Here is a 25,961-nt window from a genome sequence, read left to right on the forward strand (position 1 = left end):
CTGCTGGGATAATAACCTGTACAGCTGTATTAGCATGTTTACGGTAATTCAACGTCATAAGTAGCTAAGAGTGATGCCGTTATGGTTACCTCGTTTTCTATTCCAGCACGTTCCATTGTGGTGGAAATAACGGTTAAAAAATACAATCAAGTGATGTTATAGGATCAAAGTAAGGCTTTTTTAGTAGTGTACACTTTATATGGCGAAATATCTATTAAATGATCGATTAAAGGTCATTTTAGATGAAGTTAACAACGCTAAAGAAAGAATGAGACCGCCCATGCAAAGTATGAGGTGTAAAAATCCAGCGCCACCTAACCATCCATTCGCGGAAGAACAATCCTCAGTTCCACATAAAGGATAACAGCGCTCCTCTGAGTAGGTCAAACAACACAAACAAGCAAACGTAGGCGAATATATTTATTAGTATTTCAAACAATAAACTATTATCGATGCAAAATGGAAAACAACAGCTTCCACAGCCAGCTCCTGTCCGTCATGGACGTCCTGGCCAAGGCAGCTGTGGCGGAGATAAACCGGCGTGTGGAGGACAGCTGCGCGGTGCTCCGGGTGGAGGTGAGCCAGAGTCGAAGGGACATCGCCCTGCTGAGGAGGAAATGTGAGGTGATGGAGACCGAGCTGAGGAGGACCAGGATAAGAGCCAGGAGGAAAGGTGAGGAAGAGGCGGCATGATTAGGGGTGGGCATCACAGGTAGATAAATACACGATATATGCGGTAGCTGGCCCATGATGACCAAATTATCATGAGGCAGTGATTATATTATGAAATAGGGCAAGTAGAAATATGCTCTGATCCTAAAAGTCTGGGTCGACACTAATGTTTTAAATTAAATTTATCCAAAGTCCAATAGTCATTACTTCTGTTGGTCCACTGGCCACTCACATCAGCTCATTAACAACAGGACTGAAATCAGCCAATACTGATGTTTTTGGATTTTTACAGATATTTGATTATGATGGTATTTCCAACGTTATTTTAGCTGATATCAATACCTTAATATAGATGCCTTTTTTAATTGTAAAAATTGCCAGGTTTCTCCAGTGCAAAGAGAGGCTGAGTCAAGCAGAGCCGAGAGAGGAGAGGGGAAGTAGACAGTCTGGTCGTTGTTTTTGTTTGGGGCTTCATTAAAAATGTTCAGGGACCGTGGTGGGACCTCTTAAATGTGGGTGCACTAGGCAAACACCTGTATTTGATGCTATACGTATGGCCTATGTAAATATCAGCAAAAATTGTTAATATCTACCGTCTATACCAAAAATTGACTTTTTGAGTTATTATCTGCCACTCCCATTATCATGCCGCTAGTATTGTTCACCCCTAAGTCCAAGACAGTTATGTAAATGACATCTGATTAACCGGAGAACATAAAAATTCCTAGCAAATGGAAAACTGTAGGAGCTGTCACATCTTCCATTCTCTTGTAGATTTTCTTTCCCTTACACTCATTCATCAGTACCACTTTGTGACACAACAAGTCAAATTAAGAGGAAAATGTGTTTAAAGACTGGACAGACATCAGGGAGAGAGAGAGGGGAATGACACGCAAGAAAAGATCCACAGGTCGTATCTGAAATATATTCGAAAACCTTTGAAACAAGGCCATCCAAGACTGCAGTCCCCGTACATAATAGCATGATCTAACCTTAAACCGACTGTGCTCCATCTGTATAATTATTTTTTAAAGTAAAGATACAATTATCTGGAAACGGCATGTCAAAAACCACGTCACATGAGTCTGACCAATAATATATTGATACATCAATATTTTGTCCCACATGTAGGCATGCAGATTTTCATTTGTAGGATTGGGGATGTCTGTTATAGTTTACTTTTTTAATGTTGTGCCATGTGGTTTTCTGTTCTTCTTTCTCAGTGTTTTGTCCTCCAGCACCAGACAGATTCTCATCTTTAGTCAAAGTAGTTCTGAACAAAGAGATTCAGACCACAGACTGGGATGGACAAACAGAGGCTGAGGCTCAAAGTCAACCAGAGCAGGTATGAATATCACAAAAACATTACTTCTGGTGGTTTATATTGCTTGCTTTTCATGGATCAGTTGATAATTTTGTCCATAAAGGCCAGAAAAAACTGAGAGGCCAATTAGAAATTAAAAAAAAAAAAATAATATATAAGTGGAATTATTAAGTTGTAAGTAAGAAGTGTAAGTAAGAAATGCTTTCTCACAAATTGTGAAGAACTTTGTTTTTTTTTAAATTTTGTATCATTGGATTGATACAATTTCCTTTTTAATAGATAATTTGATTCTTTAGTCCATAGGATACTCAAAATAACTGTTAGACTAAAGGTTTTGTCTTTAAGCCACCTGTTTTTCTTTCACCTGCCCCAAAAACACAAATGTATTCTGTTCAATGTGAAACAACACAGAAAGAACAAGTTCTAAAATTAAATGTTATTTTTGCTCTCTTCCCATGGTATCAACACCTGATATTTGTCAACTTTACTCAGATGTAAACTCAAAATTTGTGTTTGCAAGATTGATTTATTATTTTTTTACTTCATGGTGTGAGTTTTTGTCCCTACTGTGTTGATTATGTTGATCTCGATGTTCCAGTGTGCAGAAACACAGCCTGCTGATGAAGCTGAAAATCTGCTGATTAAAGTGGAGTGTTCAGAGGAAGAAATGTGGAAGAACCCCTCGGAGGACAAAATGAGTAAGTCCATTAACGAACGCACTCATCACATGACACTTTTTGTTTTTACACATGCAAAAACTTTTGTAAATTTCCACAAAATTTGGGGGTGAGCTGCATGTATGAATGCAAACAGCACAATTTTCACCTTGACTTTTTCCAGACCTTTCCTGCCAGCTGCCTTGTAAAATGTCAGAGTAAAGACAGGGTCACAGCAGATAAAACTGAGAAAGATTTGCTGGGTGTGAGCAGGCATAATGACTTTTACATCACATAACCAATGAGTAACTGATGCGAACCAGCTTCATGCAGGGAAGCAGCTTAATTCTCTGTTTAGCTTGCATGTTCTTTACCACTAACTGCTTGACATTGACCTACTGCAAAGCCCCATCTTCCTGTGCTCAGTGAGAAAAAACAATCAGCATGCTGCCTAGCTAAGTTAACATTGATGTCTAATTAGGAATGAAAATATTAGTTAAATAAAGTTAAATTATGAGCTAGCATTACAAAAGTTGGCCACAATGTTAGCAGACTTATGGTAATGGTTACTGCAGGGAAATCATAATTTCTAATCCCAGACCCCCATAAATTTTTACGGCCTTCTAAATAAACAATAGTAAATTAAGGCTCAGACGCAAAGAAACCAGTAACATAAAAAACTGACACAAACAACAAATTGAAAATTTGAAAAAACAAGTCCAAGCTTTATTGGTCACCGGTGCAATCGGTTAATAAATCAAACCAATGAAACAAAAAAGAGCTGTAGTCGCCGGCCAAAGGGAACAGAAGAAGGGCAGTGGTAGTGCTGACCAGCTGTGGGCCACTGGACCAGCCACCAACCATTACGGCTACCTAACAAAAAATAACCAAGTTGAGTTTGAAAGAAAAACAACCAGAAAACAGTACTACCAGCAAACTACAGCACAAACTAAAACGGAGGGCAGATCAGACTCAGGTGTGCTGCAGTCTGCCGGTAGAAGGAGGCTAGAGAGCAGAGGACAAGCAGTAAACCAGGCCACATGTCACACTTTTCTATGATGGTCTACGAGCTGGATGTCCAAGTGATTGGCCGGTGTAGTTGAAGGGCAAAGATTAGCGACGGATCAATTGTGAAAATGTTCACTTTCACAAAGCATTGATATAAAGGCAGATATCATTGTAGTGTCAGACACTGTTGCTTTGCCCACTCTTTCCCCGTCGTGTAAAAGCATCAAAATATGTGAAAAGAGATTTACTACAAATGCAGCCTGAAAACCTCAACTTCATAATGATATATTCCTCTTCTTGCTTCAGAGTCTGAAGAAAATCAAGCAACTTGTTTCGAAGCCTCACAACCTCCCCAGACTGAAGGTTTTGCAGAGTCTCACCACTCTGGTGAGAACGAAGAGGACTCCCTGATGTCTACAGGTGGCTACACGGACTTTCAAGACCAAAATGAAGCAGAGCTTCTGGTAAAGCACGAGAAAGAAGATGAGCTGCATGAAAGCTCAGCTCCTCTCAATTCAGTTGGAAATTTTGTATCAGGTGAAGGGCAGCTGTGGGCATCAGATCAGTGGACAGAAGCTGCTGATCCAAGCTCTTCTTATGTTGGTCAACAGTTTCCCGCTGTTTTCCCATCTCAGGGTGGGTTACATTTTGCAGATCTTGTGCCCCAAATTCAGTCCATAGAGAAATCACAGTCAGTTGTTGTGAGTGAAGAAGGGTTGAAAAGACGTCTTGGAACAGTTCGATCGAAGAGACAAATCCAAATCGACGGAATAAATACTTCATCCCAGTTTAACACCATGGGTCAAAGCTCAGTCTCTCAACAGTCACAGCATCCGTACAGGCACCAAGATGTGACTTTGACATCACAGATCCCATTATCAACCACATTTCACGGGCACAGCCGTATGAGCTCAGTCCTGGCAAGGAGGATAAAGACGGCCTGGCGGTCTTCCACCAAGGAGAAGAAGTTCTGCTGCTCGTACTGCAGTAGATCATTTCATAAATGCTGTCAGCTTAAAGAGCACCTGAGGAGTCATACAGGTGAGAGACCGTTTAGCTGCAAGCTGTGTGGCAGGAGCTTTGCCAAACAGTGCAACCTCATCAGACACGCGGTGGTCCACAGTGGGGAGAGGCCCCATGAGTGCTCGCTGTGTGGGAAGTGCTTCAGTCAGCGCTCTAGCCTCAAGTCCCATCAGAAAACAGCACACTGAGGTCACAGGATTTTATTTATATATATGTTCAATATATAGTCCTCTCAAGAGATACTCCATTGTATTATTATTTTGATATCAACAACTTAATGTCACCGTACCTGTGCAGCGGAGGTGGTCGAACCCTGTTTTTATTAGGTTAGATTATGTATCAATCATGGGTTTGTGAATATATTTATTGTTTTTCTTCAGTAACTTATTAAAGTTTTTAACAAATGACAATTTGTTAATCTTATTACCCCCCCTGTTCTCTTTTTTACATACTTGCAGTTCTCCTTTCTTAATTCAAACAGGAGCTTTTCCTGCCTTGCCTCATTCTGTAGCAGTGTTAGATTTGGCAGCTATTTTTAATTTTATTTTTAGTCTTAGTCTTTAGATTAAATGTCTTTTAGTTTTAGTCACATTTAAGTCATTTCTAACCTTTTTAGTTTTAGTCTAGATTTAGTCGATGAAAACTCAAAAACATTTTAGTCTAGTTTTAGTCCATAAAAAGTCCTCACGTTTTAGTCTTTACTTTTAGTCCAAGCATTTATTTGCTTGTCTAAATCTGGTACCAAACTACTTTACATTTTAGTCCAGTTTTAGTCATCCTGACGAAAAATAAACTTACTTTTGTTAGTTTTAGTTTTTGTAAGTCTTAGTCTAGTTTTTGTCATGGAAAAAAGGCTGTCAACGAATATTTTAGTCATAGTTTTAGTCGATGAAATTAACTCTGCCCTGTAGGCATATTTTTTTCTTTCAAGAGTTTTGGTATTTATCAGCAGTATGTTTTATGAAAATACCCAAATAACATGGCTTGCTATCTCTATCTATGATATTTTTCTCACTGATCCATAACCACAACATTTGAATGCCTGTGTGTGAAGCATATGGAAATGATCATCCTGAATTAAGAATATTGGTTTACATCAACAGCAAGCAGCCTCAGAAAAAGAGTGAAACAATGTCATAAGAAACTTATGTTTAAAAGATAAGACATCTTACCTCAATCTGAGCATTAACAGGAGGTGAACAACATACCAGCTGACCTCTCTCTTGGTTTAGGATGGGGACTAATACCAGCTTAAAAAACACAGTAGTCAGCAAATACATTTGGGCAGCCAGTCTGACTATCGACTGAGCATGTTTTTTCTGTTTATGCCATGCATCTAAGGTCCATATAGCCCTGAACTCTATGCAGATGCCCATACACAGCAAATAGCTACATGTTGAAACGATGCAGACTAGAAGCCCTGTGCTAGGTCTGCTATGTAGCAGTTAATGACTACTGGTCTCTGGGTGATGTCCACAAATTTATTTTGTGTACTCTAGAGTGAGATAAATGGCTGCAGACCAGTGCTAATTTTGGGTGACAATCATTCAAACTTTATTTATATAGCACTTTTCATTCAAGAAAATGTAGCACAAAGTGCTTAACTATACCTACTACCACACCTACTGCCTGCCTTTTATCCATGAGGAAAAATATAACTAATTAGCCTAGCTAAAATAGATCTTTAGCAATAAAAATTCAGATGAAAAATAAAGTTAGTTTTCTTCAAGGGGACCAAAATGTCAGTGCTGGACTGGTGGGCAAAATCCATTATATTTCTCCAGTGTAAGTAATGTCAGTTTATTTCAACCAAACTTGACTAAAACTCTTCAAAAAAAGACTAAAAAAGACTAAAATATGACTTAAACTAAAAGTAACTTTAATTTAAAGATGAAAACTGAATCAAAATCAATGCTGCTGCAGACGGTGAGATAACTAGTCATAACTCCTGGCATTTGAAGTGCATTTCCCCATCCATGTCTCCAAAAATGTTTTGTACACCAACAAGCAGGAAATGTGTCCGTTACTGTGGGACACTTATATTGATACATTAAAAAATGAAATTTTCAAAACCTTTGTTAAACTTTGAAGTGCTTTCTATATTTGTTGCAAGTTTAAAGACATACAGTTTCACTCACACTTTGAATTTTTGCCTTTTTTAAGCCACTTTTTGTGGCCACAAGCTTCATGTCTTTTCTGAATTATATAAGAAACATACTTTTGGTTGTGATCTGTAACACCACATTAATTTACTTGGGACAAAAGTGCAGGTACTGGATTAATTCAAAACCCATGGCTGTGTAAATCTAAGTGAAAATGTAAAATTTATGAACACAATAAACGGGCATTATGCTCAAAATGAGTGAAAACCGGCAGGACATCAAGTGTGTTCCTATACAAATTAGTATCTATGCTGTTGCTGATTAGTTTTGTTTGCATTAATATTATTCTGTTTATAAAGGTCTTTGAAAAAGGCCAAACAGCGACTATTATGCTGTAATATGGCACTAGAAAAAACTGTGACATACATAATACACATTAACAGATCATGTTTGAAAGAGTTAGGATGGAGTCATCGCTACTTTTAAAAACATGTGCCCATTAAGTAAACATTTGTGGATAAGGTTGACAGTTTCATTAGTTTTATCAAACTTGTTGTTTGATGTCTAACTAACTAAATGAATACTTTCACCGTCGGCTGCTGAGAAGAAAAGAGACAGACAAAGTTTCTCACAAAGACAGTTCTGTTATTCAATCAGCACAAAAAAACCCATCTTAGCCCGTTTTCATCAGGAAAGGTAACACAAAAATTATACACAAATATATATACAAACATAAGACATTAAAAAGGTTTTCTCATAAATATCCACATAGATCCTTTTAACTGTAAAACAGCGTCATTATAGTTGCATTGGTTGCATAGAGAAGTAGTGATACAAAGTTAAAGGAGATCCATGAACAAGTGCATTTTAGCTCTAATTGAAGACATCAGTAGAACGTGACGAGCATCACCAGGGAATACTGGAGCAGAGGCAAATATGGTTTATTATCAAAAATATATCACTCTAATTCAACAACAGTCACTGAGTTTGACACTGAGGAGATTTAGATGAAGTCTGACACTGTTGATTTGACACAAAGATGAGAGAAAAACAACCCTTTACCACCACTTGTGACAGACTCACAAATTTTTCCACATCTATGAAGAGCATGACAACAAAAAAAAAAGATAAAGATGGAACATAAAGTCAAATTTGTGTATTTACTGAAGAGTGCAACAAATTTAAATAGCAATCTTTAGGATGCTTGTTTCTTTGTCTTTGGCGACCCCTGTGGCCATTAGTTGCAATTCTGCGATTCTTTCTGGATCTGAGCTGTGGTACGGTTAACTCGGAAACAAGGGACATCACTTTACACAGAAGAAAGTAGACCGACTCTGCTTCACAGATCATATTGGTTCATGGAAAACACGTCTGTATTTTTGACAAATTTTGATTTTCTTTAAATTGGAAGTGAAACTAAACTGTAAACATTGGAACTTTCACGTGTTGGCCAGAGGCTCAAAGAACATAGTTCTTCCTCATTTAGCTCTAAAACGTTATATAGCATTTATTAGAACATGAAACCTGGGGATACTTAACTTTGATAAGACTTAAACCAGATACAGGCATAAAGCAAGGCTTAAAAGAGTGTTTCTGAGTATTTAGTGATGAAAACTTTAGCTTCAGACAGGAAGGAAGTTCCCCACTTAAACAATCTTAATAAAGAAAATATTATTTAACAGGTTTTTTCATTTCATAATTGTAATTCTTCTGCCACAACAAAGAATCAAAACCCCAAAATCCGGCACAGATAAACTGAAAAACCATACTGTGCTTTTTTCAAAATAATATTCATTCAAATCCGCATTGAACATCTCTTGAATTTCTAATTACACCCAAACATCAGTCAGCTGTTTATTCAATATGCCTTGCTCAAAATAATAAATAATAAAACATGGCGGTCTTGCTTTCCTTTTATGAACAAATGAAGTGTTGTAAACACTCTCGGCCTCTCAGCACCACGTTCTTTTGGCAACTTTTGGAAGACTGCTTGGCTTTCTTATTAAATTCACTAAGGATATGTCTACCATCCTCAGCTAGCCCATTCACTGTAAATTTAAGTTATTGCTTTAAAATTTGGCCATGCAGGTTTAAGAGTGGTTAATGTGGCACAAAGTGTTGACAACGGCTTATGAAACATCTAACTGAAATTGATGCTATGATGATGGTATTTTGTAGACTGTTACAGCTTCCTTACCCTTAGTATTCTGAGTAAATTGAGTAAAACTCAGTTATGTACACACAACCTGGACAGGGATGTGCATTACAAGGGAAATTACTATTGGAAACTTGTGAAATTATATGTAAAAAATAACAAAGTTTCTTCTTAATAGGCTGGGACTAACATCTAAGTTTATTAGCTTGGTGCTAATACAAAATGGAAGCTGCAGCTAGCATGCTAACAGATGTAGCATTTCTGAGAATAAAGAAATAATCTTTTTACCTAACAAAACTAAGCAAGCCAGATTATTTAATTAGTCACTTGTTTGACAACCTTTGATAAAAGATTGAATTTCATACATTAATAGATGCTAAGTGACACCTATACTGTGAGCTGACAGCCTGCAGGCTCACTGGCTACACTTCATCTGCTTAATTCTCTGTCCTGTGAATTTTTAGTTTTTCCCTTGTAACATCATAACATCTAGCAATTTTACTATGAATGCAAAGAAGTGTAACGTGCCGTAGCCATTAACAGCTGTGAGTTGCATAGTTTTGTCATTGCATTGACAAAGGTCAGAGTATAACATCTCATTCTCAGAAATGGATATCATTAATGCACAACTATCTCCAATTTGTTAAACAAGTTGTAAGGTTTGGTTGACTGAGGAAAGTGAAATTAACTTTTTAAAAAATCTTCCATTTTCCTTTTCATCTCCCTCTTTTCTTGCTCTTCGCCCATGTCAATGTAAGAGGCAGAGAGGAGAGCAGGATGACAGGCAACGAGGGGTCATGTGTTGTTCTGCCTTTGCTGCAGCTATACTGCTCACATGCTGTCAGGACACTAAAATGGATCAATGGAATCAAGCTAATGCTCAACTGACTTTTTTTGGTCATCTAATGGAGGTTAGCAACTAACTTTCTGATGCACTACAGCCACTGTCTGGCAGTAGTATACTATTACATATGATGTAAGATGTAAGTTGCATGAAAACTTTAACTTTTCTTACATTACTGACTATATAACTATCTGAAAACCACTGCACATCCTCAATCTTAAGATTACTAACAATAGAGGCCTTGAACTTAAGTGTTGCACTGCTGAACTACTGTCATTTAAATTTAATAGAGCCATAGTCATTGTTTAACTTGTTTTGAATTGGTAACTTATCATAGAGAAAGAAATGTTTATTGCCTTCAATTTTTACCTTGAGCTAGTCACACACAACACAATTTTCAAATCTTGAATGGTTTTAAAAAAAGGTAGGAGACAACTGCAAAGGGAAATTTCTAATGTGTTCTCATCCTACAATTCTCTAACCTGACACGCCATATGGATTTGTTTCACACACCCACTTGGAAAACCTTCAATACTAAGCGTTTGGGAAAGGGGAGAGGATTTGAAAGAAACTCTGAGTGTGACTGGATGAATGTTCTGTCTGTCACATCTTTACAGGCAAATCAGAGAAAAAAAAAACCCGTGATGTAGCCGCGACCGAGGTGTGCGTGCACAGCTACCGAGGAATAACGCGAACCATGGCGACTGTAGACATGTCAGTACATGGCTTTAGTGGTTTTTGAAAAGAAAACAACTCACTGCTGTTCTTTGTTCTTCTTTTAACAGAATTTTTGTCAAGTTCTGATAAAACTTACGCTTTAGCAGCATCCACGCTAAGCTCTTCTGCCATAATTGCATCGGCCTCTTGTTGCTGCTTGCATACATCACAACTCTGCCACGCCTGAAAGTACCGTACCTGGTCGCTGATTTTTCTGTCACTTTCTAACTGGGCCCAACCGGTTCAGACACAAGCTTTGCAAGATGGATTCGCCAGTGAAAAATAAGGAAACAGGGCATATCCATCTGCTTTGCAAGGTTAATAATTCTCTAAACTATGCAGACTGAGACCACACAGCAGCCATCTGCAGTAACAATCTCAACAGTGATCAAATGTGACTTCAGAAGAAAAACAAACATGGTGGACCTTTGAAATCCTCACCTGGCTGGCCTGGCTGCATTACAGTTGCAGCAAAAATCAAAGAGTGAGGAAAAGAATATGGGTTTAAATCCAGGCCGAGATGAGGGTATAGCTGCGTTTACACTTTTTTTGTTTGTTTTTTAATGATTCGAGTCAGGGAGCCATAAAATAATTGTTCTATCACTACACACTTTAAGATTATTTGGACAAATAATCATTTGAAACAAGCATGTGTGTCCAAAGAGTTGTGATTGCGTTGAAAACATGAAATGTCCAAAAAGACAAAAATTAGACTTCTGAAAATCAACTTCAAAATGCAAAAATCCCCTGACCTTTTAGACAAATCAAAAACAGCTTTCAGAACTTAACAATTACATGTAACAGAATTTCAAAAATCCTACACTATTGCTGTTGCTAGGCAGAGTTCCCTTTAAATCAGCTGTAGGAGAAATGTAGAACTGCTGGCACTATTTGTGTAAGGATCTGTTTGTAATTGCTTTTGAGGCACTGAGTTATTATCAACAATGTTTAATTTCCTCACATGGATGTCTCGGCACTGTCTCATTAATCACAAAATATTGGCTGCTTTTGATTTAGTACAAACACTTTTCTAACAAAGAAGACGAGGAGAAGGTATCAAAACACAAGGGCTGATTTAAAACACCCACGTACACGACACAAAAGAACTTCAACACCCCTCAACACCGACAAGATGTCTAATATAAGAAACTTTGTCAAGAAAATAATCTACATCAATATTAAATATAAACAACCTTTTCAAAAAAATAATCTCTATGCAGAGTGTCCATCTTGTGGATAGAAGCTCTGTTGGGTGGGCTTGTCCCGTCACACCTGTGTGATAACATCTCTACATCAGGTGTGTTTGATTTTAACGTGATACATTCACCTGAAAGGTCAAAATCAAGTGCTCTTTCCTCTTTTTACATTTGATTCTCCAAAATCTTTGAAATGTGTCCAGTCTGAAGTAGTCCCTGCTATCTCTTTTTCCTCTTTTAAAGGGTTAAACACCCCCCCTGTGAGTCTAAATCCACTACCTCCACCCCATGTGAGTGGATTTACATGGAGCAGGTCTCTGTCCCTCTCTCTCGTTCCTCCTCTTCCTCCAAGCTGCTGGAGCAGTCCATCGCCTCACCACTGTCTCTCTCACTGCTGGGGACCATCGGAGACCAGCTCTCCCCGAACACATCTTCCCCGTTTCCCTCATTACTCCCCTCCATTTCCCCGTCCTGCTCCCCTCCTCTCTGCCTGCAGTAAGGCGGGATCTCTACCACGACGTATTTCTTGGCCCAGCCGCTCAGAGGAGCCTTCGTTTTGATGTCGTTTCCCATCTGGCCTGCGTCTGACCGAGAGTTCACTGCTGAGAGGAGAAAAAAGGACAAAAGATGGTCAGAGGGAGAAGAAGCAGGGATTTAGGTAAAGACAGACAAAAAAGGATGAATTACTGTATATAAACAGGCTTATTTATAATGTCTCTTTTTTGCCACGCTACATGTAGACTGTCGTAAAGTGTGTCTGTAAGTGCTAAAGAAATCTTAACCTTTTCCTTAGTTCCTGCTACAGCTTTTCCATTTGTGTGAATTGCCATGAAATGTGTACGTAATATTTAGGTGACCAGGGTCATTGCAGTGTTTTAAAAAATAAAAGGCCACTGTTGAGAAGTTTAATTTAAAGAGCATATTCTAAAAACACTCCATGCATAAACCCATCCCATGGTAATAACAACAGGAAGCCTTCTCCTCTGCAGCTCACCTGGCAGCGTGGTGGAGAGCTGGCCTGAGTTGCAGGTAATAGAGCCGTTGTTAATGGAGCTCAGAGCAGCAGCCAGGTTAAACGCCTCAGAGCGAGGCAGCTGAGGCGACACCGGTAATGAGTGACACTGTCTCCCTGGCAGCTGCTGCCAGTAATACGACGCCTCCTGCTGGGGTCCGCCTGGTCCGTGAGAAGACGGCTGGTTACTGAACACGCTCCCCGGAGGAGAGTGGAGGTCGAACACTAACGAGAACACAGACTTGCTGGGAACATCGAAGAACTTGATCTTTCCCCCACACAGGTCCTCTCTGGCAGTGAACGGGTTGATTTTTCGAACTTTGGAGGCTCGTTGAGGGTTATAATAAGGGTCCTGGACATTAACTTTTCTTCCTGGTTTGCAGGAGAAGATGTCTGATTGGCTGCGGCTGAGCCAGATGTTTCTTCTGGGGCGAGGGGATTTTGGGGGGATTTTATCATCCTGGAAACCGAGAGGGTTCAGCCGCTTGAAGCCCTGGATCTTCTCACCTTTAAAAAGAGACACAAGGATTTTGTGAAACAGCTGCATGAAATTTCTAGAATAACAGCTAAATTAAGTGGAAGCCTACATTTATATATTTCCTCATTCCTTAATTTTACTACTCTGGTGGCTAAAAGACTATTTAATACACCCACTAGGGGGCAGCACAGGCTCATTCTTATGTCCCTCAAATATGTAATGGCCCTCAAGGAGTTTTTTTTAACCTCCTAAAACCCTACATGTACATATGAGCATTTCTACAAGTTATTAATAATTTCTGCTAGTAATTTAATTGTCCAGAATGTCGACTGAAGTTTTAGCAATTTGGTTGAAATGTTTGGCTATATTTGATGTATGTTACCTGCTTTTTGGTTTGACATTTTGGGGGATTTGTTTGGATATTTTCAAGTATTTTCATGGAAATTTTTGGGATTTGTTTTTGGGGAATTTGATTGAAATTCTTAGGGGGGAATGTGCTTTGAAATTTGTAGTTATTTTGATGGAAATTTGGGTAAGTATTTGTAGACATTTGGGAAGCATTTTCAAGGAAATTTTTGGGGTAATTTTTATAGGATACTTCAGAAATTTTATGCAATTTCTTTGATATTTTGGGGAAATTGTGTGACTTGTGTGAACGTGTTTGTGTCCTACCGGACATCGACTTTTTTAAAAATTATTCCATGACACATGTTGTCTCCATGTTTTTTAAAATTTTGAAGTATTTTCATGTAATTTTTATGGATATGTTTGAATATTTTTGTGAGATTTTGTGGGAAATGTTTTGGCATTTTCATGGGAATTTGGAAAATTTGTTTTGGAATATTTACGTGAAATTTTTTCTGGAATTTTGATGGAAATGTTGGAAATGTGTTTGGAATTTTTGGGGAGATGTTTGCGTATTTTTGAGAGATTATTTTTTGTGCGATTTTGTGGGAAATAAGCTTTGACATGTTTTTGGCATTTTCATGGGAAATTCTATGACTATGATTCTATGAAGTATTTGCATGAAAAAAAATTTCAGGCATTTTGTTCGAATTGTGGGAAATTTATTCCTAACTTTTGGGAATTTAATTTGGAACTTTTGGGGGGGGGTTTGCTTCGAAATGTTTAAATATTTCCATTTATATTTGAGAAATTGTATGTGAATTGCCATGAATGGTAACTGCATGGAATTTTTAGTGGAAAATTCAGGGTATTTGGTTGGATATTTAGGGAAATGTTCCATCTTTTTTATCGAGTTTAATGAAAAATTCTCGTGGGAATTTGCGTTGAAATTTTGGGGCATTTACTTGAAAATTTTTTGGAAATATTTTTATTGGAATGTTTTGGCTTTATCAGAGGGTTTACCGATAGAATTTTAAAGAATTTTTGAGGTATTTTTTAGGGGATTCTTTAGAAATATGAGGCATTCTTAAAAATGTTAAGAAAAATTGTGTTGCCATTATAATGTATCCCATGACTGACTTTTTAAATTATTTCATGCCATAACTGACTCACATGCTACAGAGTTTGCTACATGTGCTTACAAGTGCTTATGTTGTACACTGCAGACTTGGACTCAGCCTGAGTGTAGATGAATATTCTTGCCGACTTTAATTAGCCCAGCAGTAAAAGATGATACAAATGAGCTCACTAATAGACCGTCCTATAATATCTTCCTCTCAAATCTCAAACTACTTTTGCACTCATAAGGTCTCATTAAACTCATGTAAGCCAGAAAATCTTTGACTGAAATGCTTTTATTCTCAAAAGGGACCAAAAAGGCAACTCTATTAAAATATGTGGATTAAAAGAGGTTATGCAACTGAAATTTTTCTTCAACGAGGTTCATCCTGGTTTACAGGAAATGGTGATGCTATCGAGTTAAGAGAGAGTCAGCTGGAGGAGAGGGGGCACAGACAAGGGGAGGGAGGGGGCAGTATCTATGTTTATGAAGTTTTGAGGGGGCTGACAGCAGACGAGGACTAAGAAGTGTCACATCATGGCCATGTTTTCCACACAATAAAAGATACAAAGGAGACATATCCAGTGTCATCAAGTCTGGCTGTTTTTTACACTTTCTTGTTAGATTAATTTAGATTGACATCAGAACACTTAGCTATAAGAAACTTCACTTTTAATGATTTTAGATCACTCCTGTATCTTTTGTATTCACGATGGATGGAGAGGAAGGAGCTGTTTCCCCTCTCTAAACAAAAACATTACCGCCTCCTGAATCCATGCTGGTCACACAGCAGGCCACTGGCTGCTCGACCAAATTAGAAGTAAGACCTGTGCCAAGTATCTCAAAACAAGACTCTAGATTTCCTCTTTAGTCATGATGAAGCACAACAAAGAATTCTTTGAAGTAAGGCACTGATACTCAGATAACTGCTGAGTCATATTTAACTTGACTTCTCCAAAAATACCCTATCATTAAGCTTCTAGATGTGCAAAAAGAGCAACTACAGGTCTGATATTAAAATGCAAGTAGTTATGTAATGCTCCTGACAAAGTAATCAACTAAAAAAGGAACTGAACAGAAACTATGGCCTCAGCACACCTGGATGTATTTGTGTGAGGAGGATGTAAATATAATCGACTGGCCAAACATAGAATCCACAGTGTGCTTGTTAAGAGGAGCTGGTGACAGGAGAGGAGGGAACTATCTGACCAGCTCCACAAAGCTAACGAGGATCTAAATAAAGGCATAAAGAGCTCCGGCTTCCAGCAAAGCAGTGTTATTGAAGTAGATAAGAGCATAAAGAGCCTGTATGCTGTGGTAAAGTGGATATAAAAGGACTTTCTGCCTCACTTTCAACATATTTTCCTATCATACCGTTTTATATAAAACATTTCCCAAACTTCTGATCACAAGTCTGTACAACTAAAGTATGAGATTACACTGGCGTGACCTTTAGCTATGCTCTTCTTGTCGTTGTCCACGCTGAGAGGGACGCATTCGTTCACCAGTTCTTCAACTTTAAGACGAGCGAGAATCTCCTCAAGATGCCTGACGATGTCCACGCAGGATGGACGGAGTTTAGGGTCCATCTTTGAAAGAGAAAAATGGAGACATAAAGAAACGATTAGATTTGTGTCTGTCATCAAATCATCATCAGCTAAACTAAAACATGAACCAGCAGGATTACTTTCACTTTAAAATCTGCTGCATTTAATCAAAAGTAAATATTAGCATGTAAATTATGACACATAAAACACTTATTTAAACAAATAAGACAAGGGATGATGCCTCAGAGGCATTTACATCTAATTTTACTGCTTTATTGCCTTGAGGTGCACTGAGGACCTTTTGTGAACGTTTAGTCTGTATTTGTTTGGATCATGATCAGCAGTAACCTTGCAAAGCAGATGGATACGCTGTTTCCTTGTTTCTCACAGGCGAATCCATCTTGCAAAGCTCCTGTCCGTTTGGGCCCGTTTAGAAAGTGACAGGACCAATCAGCGACGAAGGACAGTACTTTCAGGCATGGTGGAGTCATGACGTAAGCAAGCAGCAACAAGAGGCTGGTGCAATTATGGTGGAAGAGATTAAGCGCCAGTTTAATCAGAACTTGACGACATTTCTTTGTTAAAAGAAAAACAAAGAACAGCACTGAGTTGTTTTCTTTAAAAAAAAACAACAAAAGTCATGTACTGACATGTCTACAGTCGCAAGGTTTTCCTTTTTATCTCGGTAGCTGCGCACGCACACCTCGGTCGCGGCTACCGAGATATGTTTAGTTGCTCTGAGTGACCTGTAAAGATGTGACAGAATATTCATTCAATCAGACTCTGAGTTTTTTCAAAGCCTTTCTCAAACGCTTAGTATTGAAGGTTTTCTAGATGGATGTGTGAAACAAATCCATCCGGCATGTCAGGTTACATCAGCAGTAAGAGAACCAAGCACTGAGCATGCAGATTGTCTGTTTCTGCATGTAAAAACATTCAGGTACGCTGCTGCCATCACAGATTCACAGGTATGATGCTCAAGGCAGACAGTCATCTGAGGCCAATCCAAGCTGAATGTTTTCCTGATATCAGCAGCGCCTCATCCCAGAGTTTCTAAATGTTGTAGCCATATATATACAGTCCGTTCATAGCACAGATGTGCTGCCAATTGTTTACATTATGGCTGCAGTGTGTTTGAGTCACAGCAGCTAAACTTTTATTTAAGTAGAAGTTACACCCACCGGGCTGATCATGTAGACTAAACCTAACTTTGACTGTAGCTAGAAATAGTTGATGACATTTAAGCAACATGATTACAAGCAACAAGTTCATTTAAAGTTATGAAGAAACATGCAACTCCATGGAGAGAGAAAAGGTGCACCTCTTCTCTCTCTACATTCCTCCTTATCCGTGTGTCAGAGGGCGGCATGTATTTGAAGTAGGAGGGGGGTCAGATTGGGGCTGCATGGTGGCGCAGGGGTTAGCACTGTTGCCTCAAAGCAAGAATGTTCCTGGTTCCCCTCCAGGGCCTTTCAGTGCAGAGTTTGCATGTTCTCCCTGTGCATTCATGGGTTCTCTCTGGGTACTCTGGCTTCTTCCCACCACCAAAGACATGCTCGTTAGGTTAACTGGTGACTCTGAATTGTCTGTAGGTGTGAGAGTGCCTGGTTATTTTCCTCTGTATGTCTGAGATTGACTAGTGACCCTTCCAGGGTGTACACCAGCTGCCATAGGCTCCAGCCCCTGCGACCCCAAACGGGATAAGCAGACTTAAGACCAAATATATGTTTGATTGAAAAATTAATATATAAAAAGACATTGCATTTATTGGGTGTAGTTTTCTTTTTATACAAAAGTAAACTCATTAAACAACACAGAAAGAAAAAATAGTGCAATGTCAGTTATTTGTCAGTATCATTCAGCCCCTGAGTAGATGTGTGCAAAACTAGGTGAGAAATCTACTTATGGAAGGAAAAAATAAACTAGACTATATAGAAATTTTAGTATTGAGTTGATTTGCACTAGAAACTGGATGGAAATAAAAGAAAAAGGGATTAACACAGTGAGACGGCAGACAAGGATGAGAAGGGATGAAGGGATCCAATATAGGATCAACCATCAGGGTGCTCCGAAATCCTTAATACCATTAGTCTTTAACAGCGTATGTTCAAGAAAAAAAAAACAATTCATTTAACGCAGAAATTGTGACCAAGTGTGAGCAAAGTAGAGCACAAAATTTCAAGAAGGGCATCTTTGATTTGGTTTGATTTGTTTTACTTATTTAACAAAGAAATGCTTTATTTTGAAAAGTTGATTAACCCTAAGGGGTCCATGATCATGCCGATGTGATTTCATCGTTCTCTATTTTTGTACCCTGAAAGCATGAAAACAAAGCCACATTTTGCATTGCAATCGCTTTGTGTGGAAAGTGTGATTTTAAAGCTTTCTGTTTTTGTTTGATGTCATTAGGCCAAATAAAACTTTAAAATATGCTCATTTCAATTTGATAAAAAAATTAATGTTACACATAGGGGGAGTGGACAATACAGTACATGAATGGCACTGGTATTTTTTTCATAGTTTTAGTATTTTTAATTTCTTTTTAAAATATGAAAATATTGTTTTAAATAACCAAAAAAAAATGTAGGGGTTTGTGTTTTTTGGAGGTCCTATATCGTATACAGTAAATAAAACTTAAAAAATATAGTTTTCTTTTCATAAAGTTGAGGTAATGCAGAAAACAGTTATATCAAGCATAAGCATGCTAAATATTTTCTGAGTGGTTTATATTGTCAAAAAAAAAAAAAGTATCAACAAATTCGCAAAACAGCCAGTGGACCTTTAAGGGTTAAGTAACTGATCCAGCTTTTATTAAACACAAGACCCCCTCCTAAAGAGCTAAATCAGATTATTCAGATAATCAGATTTCCCCTCTATTTCTGAACAAGCAATTAACAATTACTTAAGAAATTAGAAATAAAAATTAGGGAAAATCTGAAAAATAACAATGAGAAGCCCTTTATAACACACAAGAAAGTTGTTTTTATTTAATTTTACCATTAAAGAGGCACCTAAACCTCACAGGTAGGACTGTAATGCTACCCACCGTGTCAGTGATACCCAGGGCCTAAAGTGTTAAGTTTTAGGTTGTCGGTCCACCCTTTTAAATGCGATACCTCACAAATACTTTGAGGGATTTTCTACATATTTTTTTTATAAATTTCCACTCTGACTTCAGGATTTTGGAGGTGCAGGGTCATGGTCAAGAACCACCCCACCACTGTACTTTCACTGTCTGGCAATTTTATACTTCAGCCCTGAAAAGCCCTGATTTTACCACAGTCAGTACATTTCTAATTTCATTATCAAACATCAGAGACTAACATAGACATGTATGACTTTGTTCGACTCACATTGCAGCAGTTAAAAGCCAGCTGGAGGAAGTCAGGTGGGCAGTCTCCGACCATGTGCTGGAACGTGTGATAGTCCAGGCCGAAGTTCTGAACCGCAGGGAGGGAGGAAAAGATCACAGAGACATAAAGAGATCTGATGCATTTAAGTTAAACAGGAAATTCCTATTTGCTTCTACAAGTGGGATGAAGACAGAGACAGATAGAGCTTCATCAGACGTTGGATATACTGTAATTTAGCTGCCAAAACAAACTTCATGACAGATCAACCCTCTGACATGAACCCACTGACACCAAAGTTTGTATTTCATCTCCTTTAGGGCACTGAAAAGTTTACATAATCCAGGCTGTGTGATGGAAAATAGTTTCTGTACAAAAAAGTTAAAAATATACAAACTATGGTTATAGTTTGGAGGTAAAAAGCTGCATAGCTGTGTTTGAGACAATCTGGATTTACTTTATTTCATGGAAAACAGTGTATATAATCTTTTGAGTACCTTATTTGCATACTAAACAATAACTCATATCTCCAACTATGGAAATAAACCGAACAAGAGTCCACAAATGAGCCCTTTTTAAGATTAAATCATGTTTATTTTATAAACAAAAAGATGTAGTAGCTTTAAGTTGCTGTGGTTCCCAAACTTCTTCTACTGGGTCTTTTGGCAGATGAAAATATGATCAAGTCTCCCCACCCATCACCATACATGTCAACACAAATGACTCATTATATTATTCCATTCATTGATGGCCCTATATTTATCTGGATGTCCTCTAACAAAATTTGCCGTGCTTTACTAGTTGTAAAAAAAAAAACAGCGCACCTAAATTTTATCTGGCCTTGCTGAGCCCCCAATGTTGTAGCTTTAGACCTGCATAGAGGCCATAAGCCACACTTTGTGAATCACTGCCTTATGTTCAGGATTTTAAGAATTGTGCTTAAAATTTAGCGAGAAAGACTGTCTGCTCTGAGTGATGGCATTTAGACAAAAAGCAAAAAATCATAATACTAGGGCTACAAGCAGCACTGATGGGCCCTCTCACCTGGCGCATGCCAGGATGAGTCACAACAGCAGGAGTGTGGGAATAATTGGGTATAAATAACCTGTGCTGTGTGCTGCAGCAGAGCACAGAAGGCATGTCAATTCTCCTAGGACTGTTAATTATCATGTAAAATGAGAAAAATACAGGACATTATATGTTAGAGATGCTTCAGCTTTCTTGCACTAGGTGGCAAAAACAGAGGATCACAGAATATTGTTTACTAAAGTTACGAGAGGTTAAAGTCATTTGGCCTCACCTTTAGCGGTTTGTAGTGCACTTACTGTGTATTTAAAAGGACAGCCCCAAGAGACTTTTTTCATCTAGTAATAATACATATGTGTGCTGACTTTCATGCATGTAGCTTTTACTCAGTCCCCATTGTGTTTGGGGCATAATTCCACCATAACACAAAAATTTCCACTAATAGCTAAAATATATCAGCCAATGGTTATTTCTGTTCTGTTCTGTTTTAAATTGTGTTTCATGTATTTTCAAACATATTCAAGTGATATGAGTTTGAATTTCATATATAAGGGTTTCATTTATTATTCAAACATTATTTGGGGTTTGTTTATTGATGATTTTTTTTATTTCTACTCATCTTTGTGATGTGATTTTGTGAATTGTTATTGTGAATGATGACTGTTTGCTGTTCAAAGCCACAAGTCTGTCAGTGTCAGTGCTAGGCCCGGCTGACAGACCGAAAAGATAGTGCAGACAGTTTGAGCTCTTATTCAGGCCACTATGGTTTTCGCTCCGAACTGGCTATTTTGGTCTATGATCGGTGGCAATTATGGAGGGAAGTGTGAAAATTTTGGCCCCTGTGGTTTTTTCTCCCATCTTTACAAGCAGTTGAGGCTGGCTGTCTGATTAAAAACAAGAAAGAGAAAGAAACAAAGAAATGAAGTGGCTTGACATCATGTCTTGGTCGTGGAGATATTCTTTGCAATGTATTTCTTTTATTTCTTTTATGGTCTGATTACAGATTTTGAAGCCTTTATGGTTTTACTTGACTGTATTTAAGCTAAGATTCAGATTTAGGTTTATAAGGTAGTGTTGATCTCCCAATCAAAAAGGAGGGATCTGACAGGGAAATTTCCCAATATTCCTTATATTTCTAATGATTCATAGATGTTCTGTTAAGCTAATTCAAGGCCCAGGTCAGGATGTACGGTCAGGAGTGGAGACACTAGGCGTCTCTCCTCTTCTCCTGGGTTGATAGTCTAAACTCACATTCTTGAATTAGATAAAACGCTGTTTGTTCCTATAGTCAAGGTTTATTTTCTCACAGCTTGTGTGTTTGTGAACCTTAGACAGAGACAGTCTGGCTCCAGTGTGTCAGAGTCTGTGGATCATATTTTGAGTTATGATTAAGATTAAGGTTGACCAAAGGCATAAGAGTGTGAACTACTTTGGGCTTCGTTGGAAATCTGGCTTCAACCTCTCACTGTGTTGGTGTCACTGTTTCTCCTCAACCGAGACTAAGTAAACAGCTCAACCTAAGTCTCTCGTGTCTTTCTCTCACCTCAGTTGTTGGAGTATTTATGAAATACTTCTTTATCAGAAGGTAGGTTTAAAAATCCAATCCTCTGGGAATGTAAAAATCAGACTTTATCTCTCTCTTTGAGTCCTGTGTTAGTTACTCAAGGGTTTTGTTATCCACACAACAATAGCAGATTAGCCTGCATGCTAAGCAAACAGGCAGATGAATGATTATAAGAAGTAGATGAGCAGTCACCTCTGTGCGTGGGAGGAAGTCGGGGTCAGCCTGAATCCTTGCTATGATCTCACACAGGATTATACCATAGGAGAACACATCAGCCTGGAAACACAGAGACAACCATAAACACATGTAAACACACGATTAGATACTTCATTTGTTAAATACTGATAAAATTATAACATTTTGGGAGGGCAAATGGACACATTTTCACCCTGATTTAACCTACTTACCCCTGGCAGCCTCTTAATAATATTTCCAGGTAACAATGGGCAATCCCAATGTGTGAATGCTGCCAGTAATATTAAGGAAATTAACAACAGAATTAAAAGGGGATGTTAAGGTTTATATCACTTGGTGCGCCCTTTATGCACGTAATACTGCTGCTTCATCCTCTTTTACACCTGCCAGCTTGTCAGTATACTCTTCTTCATTGACTCTGACGTCATGTCTTGCCTCCTCCTGACCCCCCCACGCGTGCATATGGGAAAACTCCATCCCAACTTGTTTTTTATCAAGTTCTACATTGATACATTTTTTCTATAACTATTGTGATCCAACACCCCAGGTATTTAGAAGGTATTACTACCTCTACATGGAGGACTCATGATGAGAGTTAATGTGTGAGACTACAACAGCAGATGTGCTTTCAATGCAGACTGAAACGGTCCCTAATCTATTTAGCTGAAATCATAGGTAGCTCATGGGTGTTAATGAACAGTGTGCTGTCAGGCAGGTACAGAAAATTTATGTCCACTCTGACCCACATTCTAGCATTTACCCTCAGAGGGAAGATTTTGGGTCCCTTCAGGTAAGACTGAGCCGATACAAACATTAATTTCAGCCCATGCTGTTTTCAGTCCTGGTTATGTAAGATGTGACAAAGGGTTGTGAAATATTTCAGGTGTTTATGTACATGTACAAAATTGTTAGATGGAATTACTGCTCTTGCAGGATGTCCCACTATGTTTTTTGTTCAATAACTATTTATGTATTCTTTTTTTTAGATTATTTTTGGGGCTTTTTCCTTTATTTCATGTGACAGCCGCAGAGAGACAGGACGGGGAGAATAGGGGAGACATGCACCATAGCCTCTGCTTAAGAGGTGCCTGTACTTGACTGTATTTTATTACTTTTGTAACTGTGGGACAGAGTCCAAGATAGTATATCTAATCCTACTTGCTAATAACTTTTGCAGTCACAGAGGTGAGAAGTCAAAGCTGGTGACTTTACCTTCTCGTTGTAGGATTCGTCTCTCAGCACCTCTGGAGCCATCCAGAACGGAGAGCCAACCACAGAGAGCTTCTCTCGCTCCGCTCTACACAAAACAAACACAGAAAGACGGTGTTTAATGAGAACGATGTAAAACAGGTTTGATCAATTTGCTCTGTCAAAATGAAGTCATCTGAGCCAGATCATCCCCGACACTTAACAGACTTTCAACTGAAGCTTGTTTGAATGGAGTAAAAACCTTCTTAATGTTTAATTCTGTGTCAATATTTGAAGGTTGTAAAGACTTGGTCTGACCCAGTGAACCAGCAGTGAGAAAATCCTGTCCTGACCCCGGTCATGTTGAGTGTAAACAGAGACTTGTAGGAGATAAAAAACAAGGCTGGGGTTTTTATTGCCGCCATATTTGTGTGAAAGTGTTTGAACTTAGTGGCAAAGCCTTGGGATTTTTTCTCCAGTTTACCTCTATCATGATTTTAGGGTCAGATACCTGAAATCACATGTGTAAAATGGACTCACTCGTCCTGATTTTTCATTCAGATTTCTCTTTTGTTCTGTGATTTATACTCCAGCTTACACATAGTTAAGAGTTAAGCTCATTTCAATCAGTAAGTACTCTTTTTGCATAAACTATCTGTTCTTAAATCAACCTAGTTTGTTTGTTATTTTTGCTTAGACTTTTTGGATGCAGGGGGAAATCAGACCAGCTTTGCCAATGCAGATATCTCACCTTCTGGTAAACTCTACATTTTTAAATGTTGATTTATGTTCAGAAACTCTTTGGTATTGCAGCCATTAAATGTCCACGTGTAGCACAGAAAGTTTTGAATTTGGGCAAAGGTGGCAACAACTGAGAAACTTATGCATCAGGGGACCCAAAGGCATAAACCAACTGTGATGTATAAAGAAAATTATTTCAGTAATTAAGATAAGAATGAAAATAAGGTGTCCAGAGTGCATAAAGTTGCATCAAAATTGGGTTTGACAGTCTAAAATATTACCTGGAAGGACATCAGGAACCCCTAATGAGGTTTAAGCCCTTCAAAATGCCTCTCAGTGTCTTCACACCAAGCCAATTTAAGTAATGTAGGTGAATACAGACAAATCTAATCCATAAAATAGTGAATTACTATGTAATGAAAAGGCAAATTACACATTTGTTGCAGAATAATGGTATCACACATGTAGTGCACATATACTGTTTATTTCTACACGTTACACCTCGCCTCGACTCATGTTAAAATATTGGGAGTTAAACTGCAACTCATACAAGAAGTGATGAGAAAGTACTTTCATTTAAGTTTAGATTTTTGCTTCCTCCAATCATAAAAACAAAAATAATGAATATTAAACAATTATCGTGTTGCACTTGTTATTTAAGCCCAATAATTACATCATCACTTCCCCATAAACATAGATCATATTTTTTTATTCATTTATTTTGATTATTTAACAATATTGTCTTCTTTGTTCATGTTTTCACTTTTTTATTTTCATGCATTGCTTGTTTTTCAGGGTATTTAGAAAGTTTAGGTATAAGCTGGGTAAATTTTTGATAAAAGTATGAGATTCAGATGACGAATAACATTTAATAACCAGAGTAGGGGCTGAACAGTTCAAGAAAATAATCTAATATATAATCTAATTTTGCAATTTGAAAATAGCAGTAGGACATATAGCGATATATTAAAAAATTCAGTTAGTTTACCAGCCCAAACCAGAATCTCAGTATCAATCAAAATAACTGTGACTATATTTGTCATAATCAGGCAGCCTTAAGTGCTGCTTGCACACATTTGTGTATGTTCTGTAACCATGTATATCTGTGGCTTCAGTAATTAAAAAATACCCAGATGTCAACACATCGCTTACAGCTGGGAAATTTATTGAATTTTAGATTAAATCGCAGTAGGGATGGGTATTGTTTGGATTTTTATCTGATTTCTGTGCTAAATCGATACTTTTCATACAATGTCAGTGCCTAAAAACGCTTGAATCGATACTTTTGAGAAGAAAAAAGTGTGGTGAAAGCCATAGAAGACTAAAAGCTGTCTGTGTCTCATAAATGATTCATAGAAATATCTTTACAAGATGCCAATTGAAGATGTAATAAGAAAAGGAAACCACTGCAACTTAAAATATAAATCACAAATTTCCATTATGATTTTCTTAGGTTAATTTGGTGACGGGGTATCAAAATGAAGTATCAATGTCTGTGTTGTAATTCGGTCTGCTAGGTATTGGATTTGTTGGTACCAGTACCATGTCGGTACTGGATTTCGATACTCATCCCTAACCACAAAATGTTCTACTGCAATTTTCTGCAATCATAAAAGGTGCAGTATTTCTTTAATGTGAAAAGCGCATTACCAGTTAAACAAATTTCTGCAGCAGAGATGTGATGCTCTACACATCATG

At 38.1% G+C, this 25,961-nt stretch overlaps 2 protein-coding genes across 3 annotated transcripts in view; one reads left to right on the plus strand and one right to left on the minus strand.

Moving 5' to 3' along the window:
* The first annotated feature begins 340 nt into the window (after nucleotides 1-340).
* On the plus strand, nucleotides 341-5,193 carry si:ch211-155e24.3 (uncharacterized protein LOC100150696 homolog). The gene is made up of 4 exons (XM_041804049.1): nucleotides 341-673; nucleotides 1,896-2,017; nucleotides 2,595-2,694; nucleotides 3,967-5,193. Exons 1-4 carry the CDS (start codon nucleotides 460-462, stop codon nucleotides 4,869-4,871), a joined length of 1,341 nt encoding a protein of 446 aa, XP_041659983.1. The 5' UTR covers nucleotides 341-459; the 3' UTR covers nucleotides 4,872-5,193.
* Nucleotides 5,194-10,706: 5,513 nt separating this feature from the next.
* tesk2 (testis associated actin remodelling kinase 2) overlaps nucleotides 10,707-25,961 on the minus strand; it is a 71,877-nt gene continuing 56,622 nt past the window's right edge. The window contains exons 8-13 of one of the 2 annotated variants that reach the window (XM_041803861.1): nucleotides 23,547-23,631; nucleotides 22,332-22,415; nucleotides 19,553-19,639; nucleotides 16,103-16,241; nucleotides 12,692-13,216; nucleotides 10,707-12,296 (exon numbers count right to left, since the gene is read on the minus strand). In XM_041803861.1, the coding sequence (XP_041659795.1) occupies nucleotides 11,998-12,296; nucleotides 12,692-13,216; nucleotides 16,103-16,241; nucleotides 19,553-19,639; nucleotides 22,332-22,415; nucleotides 23,547-23,631 (1,219 nt within the window). In that variant the 3' untranslated portion in view covers nucleotides 10,707-11,997. Of the gene's footprint in view, nucleotides 12,300-12,691; nucleotides 13,217-16,102; nucleotides 16,242-19,552; nucleotides 19,640-22,331; nucleotides 22,416-23,546; nucleotides 23,632-25,961 lie in introns of both variants that reach the window. The other variant, XM_041803860.1, reaches the window with a different exon arrangement.

This window comes from Cheilinus undulatus, linkage group 13 (assembly GCF_018320785.1).
Source record: "Cheilinus undulatus linkage group 13, ASM1832078v1, whole genome shotgun sequence".
In the NCBI taxonomy this organism is placed as follows: Eukaryota; Metazoa; Chordata; class Actinopteri; order Labriformes; family Labridae; genus Cheilinus; species Cheilinus undulatus.